Source organism: Corythoichthys intestinalis, chromosome 21 (genome assembly GCF_030265065.1).
Source record: "Corythoichthys intestinalis isolate RoL2023-P3 chromosome 21, ASM3026506v1, whole genome shotgun sequence".
Lineage (NCBI taxonomy): Eukaryota > Metazoa > Chordata > Actinopteri > Syngnathiformes > Syngnathidae > Corythoichthys > Corythoichthys intestinalis.
In genome coordinates, this window is record NC_080415.1 from 5897701 (window position 1) to 5922705 (window position 25005).

At 40.6% G+C, this 25005-nt stretch overlaps 1 protein-coding gene across 2 annotated transcripts in view; it reads right to left on the reverse strand.

Moving 5' to 3' along the window:
• bms1 (BMS1 ribosome biogenesis factor) overlaps window positions 1-22581 on the reverse strand; it is a 47136-nt gene extending 24555 nt beyond the window's left edge. Inside the window, exons 1-13 of one of the 2 annotated variants that reach the window (XM_057827065.1) lie at window positions 22259-22581; window positions 21631-21808; window positions 21321-21511; window positions 21093-21172; window positions 16897-17085; window positions 16628-16770; window positions 13741-13862; window positions 13436-13629; window positions 13215-13357; window positions 10760-11268; window positions 3544-3645; window positions 3114-3274; window positions 2954-3035 (exon numbers count right to left, since the gene is read on the reverse strand). In XM_057827065.1, coding sequence (XP_057683048.1) covers window positions 2954-3035; window positions 3114-3274; window positions 3544-3645; window positions 10760-11268; window positions 13215-13357; window positions 13436-13629; window positions 13741-13862; window positions 16628-16770; window positions 16897-17085; window positions 21093-21172; window positions 21321-21511; window positions 21631-21803 — 2089 coding nt within the window. In that variant the 5' untranslated portion in view covers window positions 21804-21808; window positions 22259-22581. Of the gene's footprint in view, window positions 1-2953; window positions 3036-3113; window positions 3275-3543; window positions 3646-10759; window positions 11269-13214; window positions 13358-13435; window positions 13630-13740; window positions 13863-16627; window positions 16771-16896; window positions 17086-21092; window positions 21173-21320; window positions 21512-21630; window positions 21809-22258 lie in introns of those variants that run through there. The other variant, XM_057827066.1, reaches the window with a different exon arrangement.
• Window positions 22582-25005: the final 2424 nt, after the last annotated feature.

Below are 25005 nucleotides of genomic sequence, written 5' to 3' on the forward strand. Positions count from 1 at the left end.
GTGCTGCACACTGCCGTCACTTGAGCGTTACATCACAGAAAGGGAGCGCTTGATTTGTGGCAAAACTCCGTCTTCCTAAACCACACACAGTTACTGATGCATTGTACTGGCAAAGCAGGCGTGGAAACAACAACCACATCCCAATCCACCAACACCGTGCCAAAAATATTGGACGTATATTATCGGTCCTATTAATAATGTTATTGGATTTATTGGGATGACGTCATAATTCTATTATTTGACCTATAATTATCGTGAAACTGCATTTCCTAGTTACAAACACAGTTGCAGTGGTTTACTAATGTTTGAGAAATCGTCAAATCTCTCCTGTCTGCCGGTGGTGGCTGCTGACACGCTCGGTAGTACCTATCTCTGCCTCTATCCTTGAGGTCCTCCTCTGCTCTGACATACAGTCGTGGTCAAAAGTTTACATACACTTGTGAAGAACATAATGTCATGGCTCTCTTGAGTTTCCAGTTATTTCTACAACTCAGATTTTTCTCCGATAGAGTGATTGGAACAGATACTTCTTTGTCACAAAAAACATTCATGAAGTTTGGTTCTTTTATGACTTTATTATGGGTTAACAGAAAAAGTGATCAAATCTGCTGGGTCAAAAATATACATATATAGATCTGAAAAAGCGAATCATTGACTTGAACAAGTCAGGAAAGTCACTTGGAGCTATTTCAAAGCAGCTGCAGGTCCCAAGAGCAACAGTGCAAACAATTGTTTGTAAGTATAAAGTGCATGGCACTGTTTTGTCACTGCCACGATCAGGAAGAAAACGCAAGCTATCACCTGCTGCTCAGAGAAAATTGGTCAGGAGGGTGAAGATTTAACCGAGAAACACCAAAAAGCAGATCTGCAAGAATTACAAGCTGCTGGAACACAGGTGTCAGTGTCCACAGTCAAGCGTGTTTTGCATCTCCGTGGACTGAGAGGCTGCCGTCCAAGAAGGAAGCCCTTGCTCCAAAAGCGAAACCTTAAGGCTCGACTGAAGTTTGCTGCTGATCACATGGACAAAGATAAGACCTTCTGGAGGAAAGTTCTGTGGTCAGACGAAACAAAAATCGAGCTGTTTGGCCACAATGCCCAGCAATATGTTTGGAGGAGAAAAGGTGAGGCCTTTAACCCCAAGTACACCATGCCTACCGTCAAGCACGGTGGTGGTAGTATTATGCTGTGGGTCTGTTTTGCTGCCAATGGAACTGGTTCTTTAGAGAGTAAATGGGATAATGAAGAAGGAGGATTACCTTCAAATTCTTCAAGATAACCTAACGTCATCAGCCCAAAGATTGGGTCTTGGGCGCAGTTGGGTGTTCCAACAGGACAATGACCCCAAACACACATCAAAAGTTGTAATGGAATGGCTAAATCGGGCTAGAATTAAGGTTTTCGAATGGCCTTCCCAAAGTCCTGACTTAAACCCCATTGAGAACTTGTGGACAATGCTGAAGAAACAAGTCCATGTCAGAAAGCCATCAAATTTAACTGAACTGCACCAATTCTGTCAAGAGGAGTGGTCAAAGATTCAACCAGAAGCTTGCCAGAAGCTTGTGGATGGTTACCAAAAGCGCCTAACTGAAGTGAAAATGGCTGAGGGACATGTTACCAAATATTAGCGCTGCTGTATGTATATTTTTGACCCAGCAGATTTGATCACTTTTTTCTGTTCACCCATAATAAAGTCATAAAAGAACCAAACTTCATGAATGTTTTTTGTGACAAAGAAGTATCTGTTCCAATCACTCTATCAGAGAAAAATCAGAGTTGTAGAAATAACTGGAAACTCAAGAGAGTCATGACATTATGTTCTTCACAAGTGTATGTAAACTTTTGACCACAACTGTATGCTGCACTGCTCAAGTCCCCGACGTCCCACCTCCCCTTCCTCCTCAAGTCATGTTCGCAAGTCATACTACAGCTTAGCTAAACACGCTTGGGCAGAATACAAGTTGGACGAAAAATGCAAACAGCAGCATTTTTAATCAAATAATTTTCCAAAATTCCAAATAAGAAATGTATCTAATCTATTATTCAATAAATCTATAGTATTTACTACTGGTGCACGATAATTATTGGTCCGATAATTATCGGTCCAATAATAGGAATTATGTCATCATCCTGATAAATCCTACAACATTATTAATAGGATCGATAATATAAACTGTGCTGGCTTTACACACTAGTATGGGAAATCAGTTGACCATTTGCGGGGCACTGCTGCCACCTGCTGGTCAGAATAATTCGCTATTCGCAATTCTATTTTTTGTTACAGTAGTTTGGTTCATTCACTTACACATTGCGGTGTCTAGCGGTAGCATTGACAATTGTGAATGCTTTCTGTTACGTTTCCGCCTCGGAAATATATGTCTGTAAGTATTTTATGTTTACTATAACATATGGATGTGCAATATATGTTTGCTTCTGTGGGGAGGGGTCATATGTACAGAACTTCATAAGTTGTTGTGTTATGGAAGCCAGCAAATGCTTTAATAATAGTTGTGTATATAAGTGTATTGTGCAGTTTATTGCATATTGAGTATTGAATAAGTGCATTTTTCTGTTGTACTTTTACAATATTAAGACGCATGTCTTCCCATAAAAGCAAAAGACCAAGCCTTGTGGTTTATGGAAGTGCATTCATTCTTAGCTGGCTGTTGGGCAGTGCAGAAGTGAAATGCACTGTTTCGTTCATGTCATTATGAAAAATCTGGTGAGATCATAGGCAAATCTATGTTGAATCCACCACTAGTTTTTTTTTTTTTTTTTTTTTTTTTTAAACCTCCAGGTGTTCAAAAACTTATAGGTTTTATATACTGTATATATATATAGGTTATACATTTAAAAAATTATATTATGGGTTATCGATATCGGTATCGGCTTTGAGGAGCAGGAAGTTATCGATATCGGTTTCAAAAAATGGATATCGTGTACCCCTAGTATTTACCATTCTCCTTCAGAAGTGTGGCAGCATCTTGGCTTTCCTCCCATTTCCCCGTTACAAAGCAGTCCCTGATGGAATTCAGCATCTGTTGAGGAAAATACAATTTTCTGAGCAATGTTTACACATGATCCATCCAGCCTATTATGTTGTTTTAAAACAATACCTCTTCAAGATCCCAGTTATGTGAAGAATCAGGCTTGAAATGGGAACAATCAAGAGCATTCGCCTGAAAGCTTCTACTCTTCTGAGGGCGGTTGACGCGAAAGAGTCCTCCCAACTCCTCCTCGTCACCGTCATTGTCGTTAACCTCGTCTTTTGCCACAGCTTTTAAAAAAAAAGAGCAAAAAGTTGGTAAAAACAACAATTTAAATTTATCTAATCTTTTACACACAAGTGTGCCGACCCCCCCCCCCATTTTCATTATTCCAGATTATTTGGCAAATGTTGTTTCAAAATGTTGATAAAAGAATAGAAGTGGCGCACTATGATTTGTTTTATTCTGAAAACTAATTCAAACAAATTGAAAGGAACAAAAAGGACTGAAAACAATCTAAAGTGAAATTGAATTTTCACTTGTAAAATCCATGTGTTACCTGAACCATAAACCAGTTTTCGGAGATTGGGCATAGCTTCTTGATGGCGTAAAAATGCCTCAGATGCCTTCTGCTGCAGACAGTCTTTCCAACGCAGAGCCCCTGTCGAACAGAACACAGAGTCCGTTGAAGTGAGTCACAAAGGCTAGGTTCGGTCCGCACGTATTAATGCACGAATCCGATTTTTCGTGTTTTTCCGACTCGAGTGAGGCATTACGTTGAGGGTCTGAACTGGATAAGTCGCATAGAAGCAGACCATTTTAAATCCGATCTGGATTATCTTCATATGTGGTTTAAATTTGATCCGGCCGGGCCAAATTTTTCCAGAATGTGTGGCGGTCTGATCAGTCAAGTCTCGCAAATCGGAATTCATGCAGCAATTACCTCAGCAAAGAGCGAGAGAGTCAGGACGCTACAGTAGCGGTACAGCTGTGCATTAGCGTTAGCGCCTAGCCAACAGTCATAAAAAAGTAAAATGGGTTGAGGATAAGCCTAAGAATGTTTTTTTCTCTCTGCTCCAAATGAGCAATATTTCAAGAGTGCTTATAAAGTGTCCTGCCAAAATGTCCTATATAAGCGAAACATTCTACATGAGGCGAATTTGACACCCAAAGTACTACCTTTTCAACTTGTTTTGTTTAGATGCATACAGGCAGAACGTACTAAAACATGCCTTAAGGAAATACTTAAATGTAGTTATATCAAATAAAGAAGGTTTAAATACACTACGTGACTAATGTGGTCAATAGAGCAACACTGCTTTAAAGCTACAACAAGAAAACACAATGGTTAAAAGTATGAGAGGGAAATACATGCAAAAAGTATTTTTGAGGCTATGAAAAGGTAATAAAAAACTCAATAAAAACAAAAATAATGAGTACTCGCCACTTTTAACCAATGTGCACATGCGTCTGGATGCTTGCGCCAGCGCACTGAGCATTGTGTAGGACATCTCGTTGCGTAGAGGGAGGAATTGTAGAACAACGGCCGAGAGTCAGGCAAACTGTCCATATGTGTGTGTGTCATGCACGGACAGTGGGTTCATGTTATCAATCCATATAAACTTGAAATATAAGACTAAACGGGGATTTTTTATGTCTGTTATTTATGTCCTTTTTTTGGAAATCAAAATATGATCACCCTTGAATGACTTTGAGCCAGCATGTGTGGTCATTTGTTTTGTTCCTGCGCATGCGGGTCAGTTTGCTCAGCGCGTGCCATGCATGCGTAACGCTTGAACGGGTTCAACGGGCATAGGCTGTCTGAACGGGCACGCCAAAAAAACAGATGTGACAAAAAATCTGAATTGTGCATTAAAGTGCATATTACACCAAAAAGCATGTTTATTTCATATTTCACGTGCTGTTTTATGCTCCTGAATGAAATGGACTGCTTGGATGTGTGTGGAAGCGATCGTTTTATATATTCAATTATTCAGTCCCGCGCCATGGAAATGAGTGACTTCCGGCTCCAGTCTCAAGTTGAGAAAGAGGGCGCTGTGACGTGTACGGTAGAAAGAGTCCTCTTAACTATCCAGCCGTACTATTGTATGAGAAGGACTAAGGATTCAGCTAATTTTGCAGATTAATTTGTTTATTTTTCACATCATGCCAGCCAAACGGGTGCAGAAAAATGTTGCTGCACCACGGAGAGGCGTTTGAGCCTTTTTGGGGTTTCAAAAGGTTCCCATTCACCGGCGGGTATTTTTTTTTTGTATTTAATAAACCCTTGAACGCTTCCATCCGTTGTTTTCTGCTTTCAAGTACAACATTGTTTCCGCAGTTGCAGACTCTTACATCGGCAACAAAATAAACCACACATTTCCAAAGATGGACGTTGGACTCTCTTCCTCAGCTCTACAAACCAGTAGCAATTTAATTTCGTTATGTTTTCAGTTTAATTTAGCCATTTCCAGCTTGCTATGATGATAATTGCCATGTTTGTTTACCGCTTTTCGTCTTACTGCGAACAAAGAGGAAGTGACGATCGGCCCGCTATGATATTTACGTCATCAGTTATCGTGCTGTGACCAGGGAATTTAACGCTTGCTTTCACATACACCTCGTCCCGGGAATGTCACGGACATTATACTAAGAAGCGACCTGTTAAATGTCGTGTAATATCCGTGTCATTCAACCTGGGAAATTGCTTTCACATACAAGGCCTACCCGTTTAAATCCTGGGATTTAAACAGGTAGGCCTTGTCGTGTCTTTAAAGTAGGGCTGCAGCTATCGAATATTTTAGTAATCGAGTAATCGACTGAAAATTCTATCGAGTAATCGGTGAAAACATTTTTTTAAAGTAAAGAGCAGTTATAAATATACATGAGAATACAAGACATTTCATCTAATATCGAAACTAGGGCTGTCAAAATTATTACGTTAACGGGCGGTAATTAATTTTTTAAATTAATCACGTTAAAATATTTGACGCAATTAACGCACAAATGCCCTGCTCAAACAGATTAAAATGACAGCACAGTGAAAGGTGTACTCTGCTGGCGCTTGGGTGCGACTGATTTTATAGGCTTCTGCACCCATGAGCATTGTGTAAGTAATTATTGACATCAACAATAACGGGCAACTAGTTTATTTTTTGATTGAAAATTTTACAAATTTTATTAAAACGAAAACATGAAGAGGGGTTATAATATAAAATTTCTATAGCTTGTACTAACATTTCCCCCCATGAGTCATCACCTTATTGTGGTGGAGGGGTTTGCGTGTCTCAATGATCCTAGGAGCTATGTTGTCTGGGGCTTCAAGCCCCTGGTAGGGTCACCCATGGCAAACAGGTCCTAGGTGAGAGGCCAGACAAAGTATGGCTCAAAAAGACCCCTTATGATGAGCAACATTAATGAACCCCAGTTTCCCTTGCCCGGACGCGGGTTACCGGGGCCCCCCTCTGGAGCCAGGCCTGGAGGTGGGGCTCGAAGGCAAGCGTCTGGTGGCCGGGCCTGTCCACATGGGGCCCAGCCGGGCTCAGCCCGAAAAGGCAACGTGGGTTCCCCTTACCATGGGCTCACCAGCTGTGGGAGGGGCCAAAGGGGTCGGGTGCGTAGGGAGTTGGGCGGCAGCCAAAGGCGGAGGCCTTGGCGGTCCGACCCCCAGCTGCTGAAGCTAACTCTTGGGACATGGAATGTCACCTCTCTGGCAGGGAAGGAGCCTGAGCTGGTGTGTGAGGCAGAGAAGTTCCGACTAGATATAGTCGGACTCTCCTCCACACACAGCTTGGGTTCTGGTACCAATCCTCTCGAGAGGGGTTGGACTCTCTTCCACTCTGGAGTTGCCCATGGTGAGAGGCGCCGGGTAGGTGTGGGCATACTTATTGCCCCCCGGCTTGGCGCCTGTACGTTGGGGTTTACCCCGGTGGACGAGAGGGTAGCCTCCCTCCGCCTTCGGGTGGGGGGACGGGTTCTAACTGTTGTTTGCGCTTATGCACCGAACAGCAGTTCAGAATACCCACCCTTTTTGGAGTCCTTGGAGGGTGTGCTAGAGAGCGCCCCCTCTGGGGACTCCCTCGTTCTACTGGGGGACTTCAACGCTCATGTGGGCAATGACAGTGAGACCTGGAGGGGCGTGATTGGGAGGAACGGCCCCCCCGATCAGAACCCGAGTGGTGTTCGGTTATTGGACTTCTGTGCTCGTCACGGTTTGTCTATAACGAACACCATGTTCAAACATAGGGGTGTCCATATGTGCACTTGGCACCAGGACACCCTAGGCCACAGTTCGATGATCGACTTCGTAATCGTGTCATCGGACTTGAGGCCGCATGTTTTGGACACTCGGGTGAAGAGAGGGGCGGAGCTGTCAACTGATCACCACCTGGTGGTGTGTTGGCTCCGATGGCGGGGGAAGATGCTGGCCAGACCTGGCAGGCCCAAACGTATTGTGAGGGTCTGCTGGGAACGTCTGGCAGAATCCCCTGTCAGAAAGAGTTTCAACACCCACCTCCGGCAGAACTTCTCCCTTGCCCCGGGGGAGGTGGGGGACATTGAGTCCGAGTGGGCCATGTTCCGCACCTCCATTATTGAGGCGGCCGATCAGAGCTGTGGCCGTAAGGTGGTTGGTGCCTGTCGTGGCGGCAATCCCCGAACCCGCTGGTGGACACCAGCGGTAAGGGATGCCGTCAAGCTGAAGAAGGAGGCCTATCGGGCCTTTTTGGCCTGTGGGACTCCGGAGGCAGCTGACAGGTACCGGCTGGCCAAGCGGACTGCGGCCTCGGCAGTCGCCGAGGCAAAAACTCGGACATGGGAGGAGTTCGGTGAGGCCATGGTCCTCAGTCGGAAACGGGTGGAGTGCCCTCTCCGGGTCGGGGATGAGATCCTGCCCCAAGTGGAGGAGTTCAAGTATCTTGGGGTCTTGTTCACGAGTGATGGTAGGAGGGAGCGGGAGATCGACAGGCGAATCGGTGCGGCGTCTGCAGTAATGCGAACTCTGCACCGGTCCGTAGTGGTGAAGAAGGAGCTGAGCCGAAAGGCAAAGCTCTCGATTTGCCAGTCGATCTACGTTCCTACCCTCACCTATGGTCACGAGCTTTGGGTCGTGACCGAAAGAACAAGATCCCGGATACAAGCGGCCGAAATGAGTTTCCTCCGCAGGGTGTCCGGGCTCTCCCTTAGAGATAGGGTGAGAAGCTCGGTCATCCGGGAGGGACTCGGCGTCGAGCCGCTACTCCTCCGCGTAGAGAGGAGCCAGCTGAAGTGGCTCGGGCATCTGGTTCGGATGCCTCCCGGACGCCTCCCTGGAGAGGTGTTCCGGGCATGTCCCACCGGCGGGAGGCCCCGGGGACGACCCAGGACACGCTGGAGAGACTATGTCTCTCGGCTGGCCTGGGAACGCCTTGGGATCCCGCCGGAGGAGCTGGTTGAAGTGGCTGGGGAGAGGGAAGTCTGGGCTTCCCTGTTAAAGCTGCTGCCCCCGCGACCCGACCCCGGAACAAGCGGAAGATAATGGATGGATGGATGGATTGTACTAGCATTTATCTTTTAAGAACTACAAGTCTTTCTATCCATGGATCGCTTTAACAGAATGTTAATAATGGTAATTCCATCTTATTGATTCATTGTTATATTAAACAAATACAGTACTTATGTACCGTATGTTGCATGTATATGTCCATCTTGTCTTATCTTTCCATTCCAACAATAGTTTACAGAAAAATATGGCATATTTTATAGATGGTTTGAATTGCGATTAATTACGATTAATTAATTTTTAAGCTGTAATTAACTCGATTAAAAATTTTAATCATTTGATACCCCTAATTGAAACATTTTCAGTCAATCAATGTCTTTATTTTCGATGTACATTGTTGAAAACAGCCAACAATTGCATCTAAGATGTGAGCATGTGACTAGAATAAAAAAAGACTAATTTACTGCTTTCATTCAAACTTACCTAAAAATGTCATTACGCTTGATAACACACATCACTTAAAAGTCAGGGATTTTTCCCACGAGTTTCAATTGAATTTCAATTTGTGTCAAGCTATTTTTAAGTTCTAGTTAAGTTTTAAATTAGCCTAAACTGTAAGTCATGATAGGATTTTGAGTTTTTGCAGTGTTCAAAATAAATGTATGATACCTGCTGTATTGGAGCACATTAGGCACCAGTGCTACTTGATGTTTTATCCAGCAATGACTACTGAGCTAAAATTGACAGTTAGCATTATTAAGGATTTATTTTACACCCTCATCACTCTACAGCACTGTTTTCACAGATTAAATAAAGCCTGCATGTAAGACATGTTAGCCCACCATCAAGAGTGGTCATAATTAATAGAAACAGCCTTTCGCAGGGCTAACGTTACGTGAGCAAGTGACAGTAACATTCATTTTATTTATTGCCGCTGAGAAGTCTATTGCTTTAAGATGGCGGCTGTTTACTAAGGCCGCCGAGTCTGTCATTTTGCATCTCGTTCTACATACATGTGATATCTATGAGACGCATCAGACGCTACCTGCTAGCACCGTAGCAATACACGGGGGTATTTTTTAGCAACATCGCCACCGTTTGTAGCAGCTGTCGGCAGCAGTAAGTTTTTTTATTTATTTATTTATTTTTTTTTAAATTGCTTCTTCCTTGACGCACGTGACGTCAGCGCGTTGTCCCGCATTAAAAGTAGTCCGGGCAAAACGTGATGCTTAGAGCTGGCAAAATTAAAGAATTCCTCGATGTTACTCGGATCAGTTTTTAAACTCGGGTTACTGGAGTTGGTCAAGTATTCGTTTCAGCTCTACTTTAAAGCGCTGTCAAAAATAAAGTATTTAACATAGAGCGCTGCTGCCAACATGACTCAAAAGGGAGGATTTCAACCCCTCACCCAATTTTAATTTGGCACCAACAGACCATGGAAAATCTGAGATATGATTGTTTTAATTTCCTGGTACGGAAAATCTTCTCCACGAGGGGGCAATCATGCTCTTTGGCCGGGCAATGTTTCATTGCTATAGATATTTCTACCCGGAATTCAATGTTTTTTGTCTATTCTTTGGCCTAATATGGTCATGTAATGTTCTAGTACAGTATAGTAACAGTTCATATGGATGACGTAGTGCTGGGAAAAAAATATACATATATAACCTCGTTAATAAAAACAACAACAAAAAAACACATTGTAAGCAGTTACAATGTTACTCACTAGTTGACTATTCTTTACACAAAATACTTTACTTGTACATGAGAATTTTTTGGGATGACGACTTTTACTTTTATTTGAATACAGTATTTTTTTGACGGAATGCTATTGTTTTTGGATTGAAATATTTGGATACCCTACCCACCTCTGCATATAAGACGTTCCAAAATCACATGCTAAAATAGAAATTCAAATGGTGGACTATGGTTCACATCCAGACAAGCCAATGGCGAGTTTTTCAAACTTTTGGACTATTCCACTTACCATAATTTTGGACTATAAGGCGTAGCTGACCCAAAGCCAAATCCACAATTTTTTGTATTTTAAAAATGCACAGGGGGTGCCTATGCTGCTAATGTAATATGGGGATGGGACAGGGTGCCCCCTGAACTGGTTACCTGGCAATCACGGGGAACAAACACACAAAACACCTTTCATCCTCACAATTACACCTATGGATAATTTGGAGTGTTTCATTTGTTTATGTATTTTATTATATATTCATTCATTATTTTCCGAGCCGCCCTCATTTCTTTAACTCAACAAAAATAATCCAGTAAAAAATGCACATACCTAATTCTTCTTCTGCTGCTGCTTTTCCCTCTTCAATTTCACTCGCTTTCATTTCCACTGTGGTTTGACTTGATTCTTCCACTTGTGACAGCTCTTCATCATCTGTTTGGTCATCACCGCTCTCTTCTTCATCCCCATCTTCTTCAGAACAATGTCCTGAGTCTTCTGCTCTCCCAGCTTCCTTTTCATCCTCACTCATCTCGAGGTCATCCTCACTGTCAGCAAAAACAGGCAACTCAGCAGCCACCTCTTTAAGGTCGCTATTCTCCTCCAGCTTCTGTTTCTTCACTGCTGGGCCATCCTTAGCATCTTTTGTTAAACTGGCGACATGTTTATGTGTGTCATCCTGCTCTTCGGGATCACTTTCTTCATTCTCACTGTCTTCATTATCACTGGAGTCACTTGCATCACTTTCGCCATTCTCCATCTCTTCAGTGAAGATCACCTTTCTCCTCTCTCTTTGGCTCAAGGGATCCCAGATACACTCCTCAGTGAGGTCCTTCTTTTCCCTGTTGCACGCACACACACAAAAAAGAATATGTCAAATACAACAAAGACAACATGACAAAAAAAGCCCAGTTTAACACATAGTAATAACAATGCAGGGTGACCCAATAAAATGGGAACTTTTTAAACAATCCAATAAAACCAAGAGTGATTGAAGAAAGATTTGAGTCATTGCAATTGAAACCATAAAACATGTCTATAAGAAACAATAGCAGCACGTCAAATACAAATTCTTCCTTTCCATGCTTTATTCTGAAAATCACATCGGTTCTCCTGTTGCAAGCGTGAGTCTAACTATGTTGGTGCGGATGAATGTAATTCCGGTTTAAACCCTGAAAAAAAAAAAAAAAAAAAAAGACCTTAATATTGACTTTGACATGACATTTAGGTTTTTTTTGGTGTGTGTTTTACCCAAATTGTAACATCCTTGCACAGCATTTGTGCGTTACTGATGTCACTGGTAATAATTTCAGATGAGTATTTTGAAGTGTTCAGAAAAGCTTGAAGTTGCCAAAGAATGAGGGTCCGTTAACCGAAGGACTTATTGTTGTAGTAATGTAGTGCATTTTAGGGCCAAATAAAGAAAAGAGATGTAAGGCGTAATGTTGCTACGAGGAAAAACAGTCGTATTATTAAATAGGGGTAATGTAGCTGTAATCAGCTACGCTTTTTACGTACATGTACCGTAGCTGATAGCTACGACGAAGCATTAGTATAAATCCTTCTACTGATTATAATTTGATGTAGATGCGGCAAAATATTAAGGATTTCCTTATTTGTTAAACTGATTCTAAAACTTAAGATGCTTTCAATATTGTTGATCTTAACGGAGGCGGCAACGCGCTACGAGAAGTAGGTAGCTGCTTATTCAGCTACTTAATAATACGATTTTAATTCTCATACTATTAATTCGACATCCATTCTCGTAGTAATAGTTAGGCTTTTTTTCTCTCTTGCCTCATCTAGATCAAATTATTATCCATAGAATGATTTATGCTAATGCTTTGTCGTAGCTCCCAGCCAAGGTACATGTATGTAAAATGCGTGCAGATTCTTGACTCTTGACACCTTGTCCAATGCAGATTCTTGACAAGGTGATGATGCTGGAACTTTTGTTAGTTGCTGTTCCAGTGAGATTTACAAAGATGACTGACTGAAGAAAACATCAAAATTCCCTCAGTCCTTGATGATATGGGGCTGCATGTCAGGCAAAGGCACTGGGGGGGGTGGCTGTGGTGTAATCTTCAATAAACGCACAAGTTTATATTGAAATATTAGACAGCTTTCATATTCCTTCAATTGAAAATATGTTTGTCATTTTCCAAGATGACAGTGCATCATGCCACAGAGCTAAAACTGTTAAAGCATTCCTTGGAGAAAGACATATCCAGTCAATGTCATGGCCTGCAAATAGCCCAGATCTCAACCCTATTAAAAACCTGCGGTGGAAATAGAAAAAAATGGTCCACAGCCAGGCTCCAACCTGCAAGGATGATCTGACAACTGCAATCAAAGAGAGTTGGCAACAAATTGATGAAGAATACTCATCAAGTCCATGCCTCAGAGACTGCAAGCTGTCATAAAAGCCAGAGGTGGTGCTACTAAATGCTAGAGATTTGTTTTCATTGTTATTTCTTTGTTTGTTTCTCATGATTTCATATTTTTTTCATCAGAATGGAGTGATTCCATATATATTTCCCCTGTACTTGCTATAAAAGTAACATTTACTGACCACCACAATGTTTTTTATTCATTTCTTTTAGTGTTTCTGAATGCGAAAGAGTTGTACTTTTGAACTAATTCATTATTTTTCAAGCTTTTTATCCGAGTTTGTTCTACTTTGTCTGAGTATGTGCTCGTCCGAGACGGGTGATTCCATACTTTTTGCTAGGGGTTGTACTGGTTTCTTTTGTCATATCCAGAACCATTCTTTTTAAAACCGTTTCACCTGCTCTCTGACTCGACATCTGTGGAGTCCAGTGTAGCAGAGCCACTGAAAAGCGTCACTTTGCTGGCAGCCATCTTGGCATCTATAGTCGCATGTGTGTCAATAAGAGACTGGACAAGCTCCGTGGTAGGTCTCATCTCCTCCTGTGCCAAAGAAAAATAATTTTAAATATAATAATTAAAAATTTTTAATTTTAAAATAAGTTTAGATTAATCACACACTTTCTCTTGATTAACTTGGCATGCAGGAAGATCGATGTACACAGCATCTTTGTCATACACAACTCCGCCAACTCCTGCCATGGGGGCATAAAGCAGCCGCTCTTTCTCATTCAGTGCTCTTTTTTTCTGAGCACCTGGAAGCGGACAGGGGTCAGGCAGAAAATTCACATCGGCAAGCTGAAAGTCTCCAACACCTGCAATGATGAGAGGACACACCCGACTTTACTTTTTTTTGCCTTCATGAAAGAAAGGGTTTACATACGACAGTGTAAAGTACGTTTCAAACAAACACAGTCTATTCATACCTGGAATATGAACCTGGCTCTTGTTTTTCAAATATGTGCCTCGCAAGTAGCCATAGAGCGACACTCTGCGATCACATTTCACATCCGTTCTTATCTTCTCAGGGTCGGTTAAATCCTCCATGCTATGTGGAGACAGGGAAAAAGATTTATAAAATTTCACATACATGTCTATTCATTAGTCGTTGGCAGAGGTGGGTAGAGGAGTCAAAAAAAATTACTGAAATAAGAGTAGTGTTACTTAAAAATAATATTACTCATGTAAAAGTAGCAGACAATTGCACGCGTCACTATGATCCAAGTCACACGTACAGTGCTGGCCAAAAACATTGGCACCCCTGCAATTCTGACAGATAATACCCAATTTTCCCAGAAAATGATTGCAATTACAAATGCTTAGTTAGTAATATCTTCATTTATTTTGCTTGCAATAAAAAAACACACAGAAGAGAATGAATAAAGAAAATAAATCATTATCATTTTACGCAAAACCCCCAAAAAATGGGCCGGACAAAAATATTGGCACCCTCAGCCTAATACTTGGTAGCACAACCTCTAGACAAAATAACTGCGAACAACCGCTTCCGGTATCCATTAATGAGTTTCTTACAATGCTCTGCTAGAATTTTAGACCATTCTTCTTTGGCCAACTGCTCCAAGTCTCTGAGATTTGAAGGGTGCCTTCTCCAAACTGCCATTTTCAGATCCCTCCACGGGTGGTCTATGGCAGGGGTTCCCAACCTATTCCACTAAGGCACACTGTGGGTGCAGGATTTCATTCTTACCAAACAAGATGACAACACTTTTTCCCCAATCTGGTGTTTTACAAGTGCAATCAGTTGATTGCAGTCAGGTGTGGCTTGTTTTAGCAGAAGCCTCATTGGTTCAACTGTCTCTGCTGGATCGGCTGGAACAAAAACCAGGACCCACAGTGTGCCTTGAGGACTGGGTTGAAAACCCCTGGTCTATGGGATTCAGGTTAGGACTTACTACTGGCCACTTTAGAAGTCTCCAATGCTTTCTCTCAAACGATTTTCTAAAGCTTTTTAAAGTGTGTTTTGGGTCATTGTCCTGCTGGAAGACCCATGACCTCTGAGGGAGACCCAGCTTTCTCACACTGGGCCCTGCACTATGCTACAAAATTTGTTTAAATGCCATGCACACGGCGAATCAGTCCAGTGCGACAGGCAGCAAAGCTACGCCAAAACAGGGAAACCCGCCACGTTTGACTGTGGGGACCGTGTTCTTTTCTTTGAAGGCCTCATTTTCCCCCCCCTGTAAACTCCATGTTGATACCTTTTCCCAAAAAGCTCTCATTTGACCAGAGAACATTCTTCCAAAACATTTTTGGCTTTCTCAGGTAAGTTTTGGCAAACTCCAGTCTGGCTTTTTTATGTCTTTGGGTCAGAAGTGGGGCCTTCCTGGGTATCCTACCATAGAGTCGCTTTTCATTCAGACGCCGACGGATAGTACGGATTGACACTGTTGTACGCTCAGACTGCAGTACAGCTTGAACTTGTTTGGATGTTAGTCGAGGTTCTTTATCTACCATCCGCACAATTTTTCGTTGAAATCTCGTCAATTTTTCTTTTCTGTCCACATCTAAGGATGTCAGCCACCGTGCTGTTGGCTTTATACTTATTTTTGACACTGCACACGGTAGACACAAAAACATTCAGGTCTTTGGAGATGGACTTCCAAACAATTTTGCTTCTAAAAAGTCCTCACACAGTTCTTTGGTCTTCTTTCTTTTCTCCACGCTCAATGTGACACACACAAGGACACAGGACAGAGGTTAAGTCAACATTAATCCCTTTTAACTGGTTGCAAGTGTGATTTAGTTATTGCCACCACCTGTTATGTGCCACAAGTAAGTAACACGTGCTGTTAATTACTCAAATTAGAGAAGCATCACATGATTTTTCAAAGGGTGCCAATACTTTTGTCCGGCCCATTTTTGGAGTTTTGTTTAAAATGATAAAGATTTTTTTCCCCCATTCTCTTTTGTGGTTTTTTTCATGGCAAGTAAAATAAATGAAGATATTACAACCGAAGCATTTGTAATTGCAAGCATTTTCTGGGAGAAATTGAGCATTATCTGATAGAATTGCAGGGGTGCCAATATTTTTGGCCAGCAGTGTAGGACGTGCGACTGCTAGCTTGTGTGTAGTCATGCGACTGGACTGTTACGTCCAATTGCTATAATGGAGTCATGTGATTATTGTTGCGACCTCTCATTGGTGAAACTGGTAGAGCCACTGTGGTCATCTCTGGCAAAAAAAAAGTCAAATCTATTATGTAGACTATGTAAAATGAAGAGGAAAGCTGTAACGACTCTAGTGTAGCCTAAAGTAGGAGAATAAGAGTAGCTTTTTTTTTTCAAATCTACTCAAGTAAAAAGTATGGCAAGGTAAAACTCTTACAAAACAAGACAAATTCTTGTCTTTATTCTTCCCATTTTACAGATGGGTGCACATACACAACCCCCCCCTCCCACACACAGACCTTTTACCCCACGCGTCACCAATTTTCCTCATCTACAGTATTATTGAATACTTAGTTTCCGATGCTTGTTGTTTGTGTTCACTTTGGTACGTGTCTCCTGCTTTATTGCCAGCCACTCAAATGTATTTGGGAAGAAAAATGTGTCTCCCATAGGTGTTTAATGCTTATGTACTTCAACAATAGGAGGAAAAAATATGTTTTAAAATTACTCCAAATAACACACTTCCTTTGTCTTAGCATAATTTAGCTCAGTTGTCAAAAAATAGTGCAAATTTAGACAGTATTGTTACTTTCACCAAAACAATGCATAATGATGACTCATATCCATGTATGCTGGAGAGAAAAAAAAGCAATTCACAATGGGTTTCTGAGAAGGTGGTCTTACCGATCAACAAGTACATAAGGGTGGGATGTCTGCCAAACCAAAGGACGAAACTTCATGACAGAAATGAAGCGGCCAAGGTTCTTCACCTCCTGTGTTTGATACTCGCCGTACACCATACCAGACAGATAAAAGAGCTTGGCACCCTAAAGGTTTTCAAACAATAACATTAGCACAGAAGCAACTGGGGGCTTAGCAGCTTCCTCAAGGACATTTTGACATGATCACAGGCTGAGGAGTGAACCGACTCAAAGTAGGAAAATGTTATTTACCTGGTAAACCTCAGTCCAGAAACGATGTTTCAGGTTTTTCTTGGTCTTCCTTAATGTTTTGTTGTTTTTGAAAGCATCGAGGTGAGTGAGCACACCCATAATGCGTGGAAAACCATGTACTTGGCATATGTTCAGAAACTCAAATGTTTCCATTTCGAAGCCAAAGCTGGCATCGATCAACATCAGAACCTGAAAGTGACAGACACGATTTATAGCTTGACTGATGCTTTATAGCTTAAGATTGAGTTTGTTGCATTTTCAATAAGGCTGCAACAGCTAATCGATTAAATCTATTACTAAATTAGCTGCCAGTTGATCATTGATTTTTGCCAGCAGATATGAGCAGTCCCGTTTGGGTCCTTGTTTGTGTGTAATATTGGAGCAAGAGAGAGTGAGTTCACAGGTTGGGTTACTAAATTGATATTATGATGTGTTGAGTTAGATTGTCTTTTGAGTTGTTAGATGCAGTGTGCCGTCAGAGGTGAGTAAATGAAGCCAATTGTATTGTTTGTATTCTTTGTTAATGAGACGTTACTACTTGGCACGGGGCGATAGGCTAGCGATAATGCTAATCAGTGTCTTAAGTGTCCTTTTATATCGTGTTTTGGAGAAGCGTATTATCACTTGAGTTTTTGTTAGATAGTAAAGTTGTCCAGTTTCTTTTTATAAAGAAACCACACGCATGAACAACCCATTCATATAACAGCTTAGTCTCCTTTAAACACAAACACCCATTCACACTGTAAATTGTCATACAAGAGAGTGTGCTTTGAAATTGGATTTGGATTGTATTTACTGTATGAACAACCGCGACAATGTGGACCACAGAATGTTAACTGTACATCATTTGTTTAGACTTGTCAAGTGTCGATATACACAAAAGTGTCCTTTCCATTTCATCCATATGTGCCGACCTTCAATCCTCCTCATGTTTAATTCCAACACATTGTCGAGGACGGCAAGATGGCTAGAAATCAGAGTAGTTCTTGAATGCGACACGAGTAACTACGTCATCTCCAAACGAAACACCCGTCGCTTCAAAACAAGTCGATGGACTTTTTTGTTCACCTTCGTGAAAACACAGAGAAACAGTGAAATAAAAAGGTAAATAAGCCCTCAAAGCAAGTTACCTTGTTGCTGAACTTGTTGCTAAAGCCAAAAAATTCCACACTGTGGCAGACATTAAATGTACTTGCCTGCAAAGCCATTGTCAGCGAGATGCTCAGCTCTATGCGGTTAAAGGCATTGCTAAAGTCCCCGTCTGATAAGTCTGAGCTTTTCAAGCCTAACTGCTATTTAAAAAAAAAAAAAAAAAAAAAAAAAAAAAGAGCGCTAGAGACTGAGAGCTTGACGAAGATTCCTGCCAGGATATTGGATTTGTGTTCTAAGCAGGCTCAAGTTTCATACTAAGTGTAAATATTGAGATATTATTTTATAACTGAATATACTGTAATTGTAACTGCAATGTAAGTAATTTTGGAACATTTTGGTTTGTGGTGTGCCGCGAGATTTCTTCCAATGTAAAAATGTGCTGTGACTCAGAAAAGGTTGAAAAACACTAATTTAGATTGTCTCCCCATGTTGTAAGGATAGAATAGATCCGGCTCCCATTGTTAAGTGCATTATTTTCCTTATGTTCAGACTAGGGCTGGGCGATATGGCCTTAAACATGTATCAACGATAAATTGAGCAGATTTATCTCGATAACGATAAATGCCGATAAATTCGCCCAAGCGGACTGTTATATAATTTGAAAATCTGAATCAATGCATGAAATACAGATTAACTATTTCTTGTTGATTTATTTACCAGCATTCAATTTGATATACTGTATTTAACAATTGTACATGCAGTCTAAACATTAAGTTTATAAAAATGTATTGTAAGCAATAAGAATTCAAGTATGAACATTTATAACAGCGTGTATGACTTGAACAATGTACATTGTCAAAATCAATATGCATGTGCAAACATGTAATTGTAACACAAATGACTTGCAGCTTGAACAGTACACTTCAAAAAGACAACTTATTGTTAATGGCTGCTGTGACATAATTATTAAATACAAGTGTTTACTTTATGGTTTAAGGGCCCCCCCCCCCAGTGCATTTTTCAATAAGTGCACGCACAATAAAAATAGCTGGGGCCATTTCTCGGTCATTATAAGTTTTGTCATTGGATTCTACTTTACGCTGAATGCTTTACCATCACAAAAGCTATCAGAGGAATCACACACAGATACAAAATAACGCCACATAGTAATTGCTAGATGCAGTCCGTGCCCAATCCACTCATTAAGTTCAGCCGTTTCGACAATGTTAGAGCCGCTATCCGACTCCATAACGTTCATATGTAGCGTTAGCCGCTAGCTAGCGTTAGCCTCGCTACCAGTAGAAAGCACTGAAAGCACCATCTCCGGAAATCGTGAGAACAAAGGAGGACAGCGGGTGAAAGCCCGTCTGGATGCCACCAAGAGTCTACTAAATGTCGGTTGAAAGTTTGGTGAACCTCCCTTAAGCCACACTCCATCACGTTTTGCTTGTAGCGTTAGCTGCTAGCGTTAGCTTACCGGGCTTTTGTTTGATTGGCTTCCTGATGATCACGTGACTCCCTACGTAAGCACATTCACTGCTTTCTTAAAGGGGAATGAACATAGACGAACAACACAGAATCAAAGCGGGATGAAAAGACTATATTTTCTTGTTTGATTAATTTACCGAATTTACCGACATGGTCAAAATTACGTCGGTCATCGTTAAGAATTTCGGTGACGGTAAATTTTCGGTTTACCGCCCTGCTCTAGTTCAGACTAACAGTACATTTATCTGTTTTCAGTTGCTGAATGTGCCGGTCAAACCTCCCCCCCCCCCCCAACCCACATTTGATTGGCTGATGACGTGACTCCACTCCCCTCCCGCCAGACACACGCGCACACTCACACAGCCCGGACAGATTCATGTTTAGAACATTCCGCCTCCGCCTTTGAAGAGGAGGGATATTTGAGTTTTTTTTCTGCCAGCAGCAGCCACTGCAAGTCATGTAAAAAGACGTCAATGTTGTGGAGCTGGGGGGTTAACGCCATTCATTTTGCTACTGAAAGTCCGACCTGTATCAGAGTTAACTTAATATTAAACTGTGTGAACTTGCTAGTCTCCAAAACTACCACGGTCCGGCCAGCCTCCACAACGAAGTCAAGCTTGCTGTCCATTATTTGGATCATTGTTGATATTACGTAATGCAACGTGGTGGCTTCAGAGTGCAAGTCCCTTTATTAAAACATACAGGGAGCTATCCAGGAATGGGTCCATTTCAGGTAGACACTGACATGAAAAAAATCTGATATGAAATGGCACACCAGAATTTCATGAGAGTATTACAATACTTTAGTTTGAGTCTATGGGTGCTCTAGTGTCCTGCAGAATTGGACCCATTCTTGGATAGCTCCCCATTTTTTTAAGAAAGGGACTTGCACTTCAAAAGGTTTCTTTAGTAGTTTTTGAAAACAAAGGTTTGAATCGAATGTTGTATCACCTGAACCAAGACACGTGAAAGTTAGTATAAGTCAATACAGATTTATTTTGCATTGATCATTTCACCTATCAATTAATTCAGGGGTTCATATTCGGGAGAAATGTAGCCCTACCTGACCCCCGTTCAATAATCTGTTTGGTCCTATTACTGTCCCGTCCCCAGCAAAAACAGTACTTGGAGGTTATGCTATCATATCGTTCCTACCAATGTTGAGACCTTACCTACACCCTTGCAAACAGCAGCATTATTTTTTTATTTGAATGAACAGGATATTTGTCAGAATTTTGTACTGAGGAACTCTTTTTATGTTTTATACTCAGAACCTTTATTGAAAAGTTCAACAAGTTTTCTATACTTAAAACAATTCAGCTGCAGACTACAGTTAAGTCAGGAAGCTGTAATAAAATATTTTCGAAGAAAGTATTCATCTATTTTGTCTTCATTGTTACAACATGCTTAAAACAACTTCAAGTTAAATTGTGAAGATAATTGGAAAAAAAGTGATTTTTTTTTCAATTAATCGGTTAAATAACCGTCCGATTAATCGTTAGTTGCAGCCTTATTTACACTAATTCAAATTGTTCAATCGGAATCCATTGATAGAATCAATTAAGTGAAGTCCATTTTGCAGTCCAGTACTTTATGATTCCCATGTCAAAACTTACCAGGTCAGCTACTTTCGCAAGGTCGATCATTGTATTGATGTCATTGCTACATTCCATGAAAGTGAGGCGGCGCTTTTTGCCTGTAAAATTTAGAAAGAGAAATCAAGCTTAACCTCGTATGCAGTTGTCCACTTAACCTCAACAGTACTGACAAACTTAGTCCTAATCATTTAACTAAAAATATAACCCACTCCTCTAATAATGTAAACATGGGAAGTCAAGAGTCACCTGAGACGATGGTTACAGGTCCACATATGTCTCCTAGCTTCTGGCGCGTGAAGTTTTTAATCAGGCAACGGATGAGGGTGCTTTTTCCAACTTTGGGGGGTCCAACTACTACAATAACTATTGGGGGAGGCTCCAAGGGTGTCCGATCAACAAGTGGGATGTGGTGTTTTTTCATCTTTATATCCTGCGCCCTGTAGACAAAACAAACAAAAAAATACAAACATAAACATTTTTATTATCATTGATTACATAGATGAAATACTTTACTAGAGAGCAATCACATTTGTGTTGAGGCAAAATATTCCCTTACCTGTGAAACGTTTTAGCCATGCGTACAGCTGACTGCACTGCAAAGGCTTTGGGGTTACGTTTGCGTTCATCCTTCTCTGTTGAGTCTCCCTGCTTCCTAAATTTTTTTCTATCCGCCTTTGGCCCACTGTTTTTGTGCTGATGTTTCTTCTTTTCCTTAAATTTGCTATCCATTTTGTCTAGCACAAAAATAAAAATCAAAGCAGACATTATTGACAATGGATGCATTTTAAGAAAATATTTCCCAAAAATTACTTTGGAGTAAGTAATGTTTCACATTTGCAATCGGCGTAATGTTAGGCCTATTGGCAAATGTAAAACTAATAAAGATGTACCCTCCTATTTTATGGAGAAGTGATGTAAACGCCGCTTAAACAAAATTGAAAGAGTAAACAACATGTTATATGGAAACCTGTAAATACTATTAAAGTATGCTGTCATGAATAGTTCTGCAATGTTATCAAATTTGGCATTGCGTCAATAAATCGCAAAACAAAACAAAATATCCACGGGGGGACACACTGTTACTGCAATTCTCATATATTTCTGGCTACGAGAGTGTCTTACTAACTACAAGAAAGGGTTAAAATTAATTTTTAAAAATGTATTTCATCTTGCGGTCAACTCACCTGGGAATTTCTCGACAAGTAGGCACAGAAAATACGTATAATTGTGTTATTTTGGTGTGATGAATCAGGCGTGCGCCAGCAGTGGTGTAGTCTTTGTAGGTAAAAATCGACACTTGTCCGTTTGTCGGCTATGAATTAACAAATGCAAATACTGGCTAGTTCTCTCGAAAGGAAAAACATTGATTTAGCAGGCATATTCACGCCAAAAATAAAAAAAACTTAACACCACGTTGGTTTTAAATAAAAAAACTTGCGATCCACATGTATTTTGTGACTCTTCACCCGGAAGAGAACAACCTATTTCTTCTTCTTTCAACGAATGAGGGATTGTAAACAGCTATACCGCCACCAAGTGTACAAACGTGTGTAGCACACGTTTCCACTGTTACAATCTACAGTAATCCCTTGCTACTCAGTGTTTCTCGGATTAAAAAAATGTATAAGAGTTCTAAACACATTTATGTAAACTTTATTTACATTTATGCATGTATATGGCGGAAAACATTCAGGTGACTTGAAGTTCCGCTCTGAGACCCCCAATTTGGCCAAATTTCAAAATTGTCCTTTATGCATGTGTGATACATCATTGGAAAGTTTAAAATCTCAATTTTCAGGGGGAAGAAAAATTTAGAACAGGAGGGCATTTAAAAAAAATAATAAATAAATAAAAATTTAAACACAAAATCCTAACTGGAGGTTAGAGCACGCCAGAGTATAATTAAAGACTAAGATTAAAAATTTACCAATTTTCGATCCAAAACCTCCATGTAGCATGTATCACCGAGTGTCAAGACACAGCTGTGAATGGTCACAGTCGAATTTTTGGGCAATTTTATGGGTGAAACATGGTAATATAACAAGGGTCACGATGCAGAAATCGCAGACATCAAGGAATGGTCGACATTTTCTTTCCCATATATTTACTCTTTTAAACGTTTTTTTTTTCTTCAACTTTTCTCTGTTTGGATCGATTATTTATCATCTAACATATCGGGGAAAATGCGACAGTATAAAACAAAAAACAAAAAAAAAATACAATTAAGGGATAGTTATGAGGTAGATATCCGTGACCTTTTTACGGACACATTTTTTTCAATGTGACGTAATTTGTTAAAACGTTTCAAATATGGGAGTGAACAATATTTAAAAAAACAAATTTTAAACTAAATATTAAACATCAATTAATGATTCTAAACTAAAAATGACAGACATTTCAAATAATAAATATAATTACAAAGCATCTTTTTATGGCTGGGTTGAAACAAAAGCGGTTGCGTGACGTCTGTAAACGGGGGTTTCCAGGGTAAAACGGACAAATTGAAAATAGTTTGGGGACTTAATGTGCCATGAATATGCTATTGCAGCATATAGACATATTGTTCGATCAAACGGTTCTTTTGGCTTAAAATAATTTATTTTAAAGAGGGGTGCAAGAGCAGAAACTGCTTTTTCAGCCTCGTCTGTGTTTTCCGCCATATACCCTTACACACACACGTATCATATGAGAGAGTGAACAAATTAATGTACACTACGTAAATACAGTACATTACTTATACTTTATTTTATATTCGTTATTTATATTATTTACATGTCTCAAATTGTTACTTAATCTTCTAATGATAACCTCTGTATTTGTAGGATTTTAAATACACTTATTGATATTGTTATTAGTGTGGGGGTGACACTACTTCACGGTTTTTCACTTTACGCGGTCGGTTCTGGTCCCCATTAACAGTGATAATCGAGGGATCACTATATACATCAATTTACAGTGGTATGAAAAAGTATCTGAACCTTTTGGAATTTCTCACATTTCTGCGTAAAATCACAATCAAATGTCATCTGATCTTTGTCAAAATTACACAGATGGAAAAACAGTATCTGCTTTAACTAAAACCACCCAAACAATTATAGGTTTTCATATTTTAATGAGAATAGAATGCAAGCAATGACAGAAGGCGGGAAACTAAGTAAGTAAACCATCACATTTAATATTTTGTGGCCCCTCCTTTGGAAGCAATAACTTCAACCAGACGTTCCCTGTAACTGCAGATCAGTCTTGCACAACGATCAGGACTAATCTGGGCCCATTCTTCTCTACAAAACTGCTGTAGATCAGTCAGATTCTTGGAATGTCTGACATGAATTGCTGTCTTTAGGTCATGCCACAGCACCTCAACGGGGTTCCAGTCTGGACTTTGACTTGGCCACTCCAGAACGCGTATTTTGTTCGTCTGAAACCTTTCTGAAGTTGATTTACTTCTGTGTTTTGGATCATTGTCTTGATGCAGCAACCATCCTCTTTTTAGCTTCAACTGTCTGACAGGCAGCCTCGGGGTTTCCTGCAAAACATCTTGAAAAACTTTTGAATTCATTCTTCCATGAATGATTGTAAGTTGTCCAGGCCCTGAGTCAGCAAACAACTCCAAATCATGATGGGTATTGATGTTGGTGAGCTGCTCCATTTTTCCTCCACACGCTGTGTGTTACTCCCAAACAATTCAACTTTGGTTCCATCAGTCCACAAAGTATTTTGCCAAAACTTTTGTGGAATTTTCAAGTGCCTTTTTGCGCACAATAAACGATCAACAATGTTGTTTTTTAGACAGCAGTGGCTTCGTCTGTGGAGTCCTCCCATGAATACCATTCTTGGCCATTGTTTTACATATAGTCAATGTGTGCACAAAGATATTGGCCTGTGCCATTGATTTCTGTAAGTCTTTAGCAGAAACTCAAGGGGTTCTTTT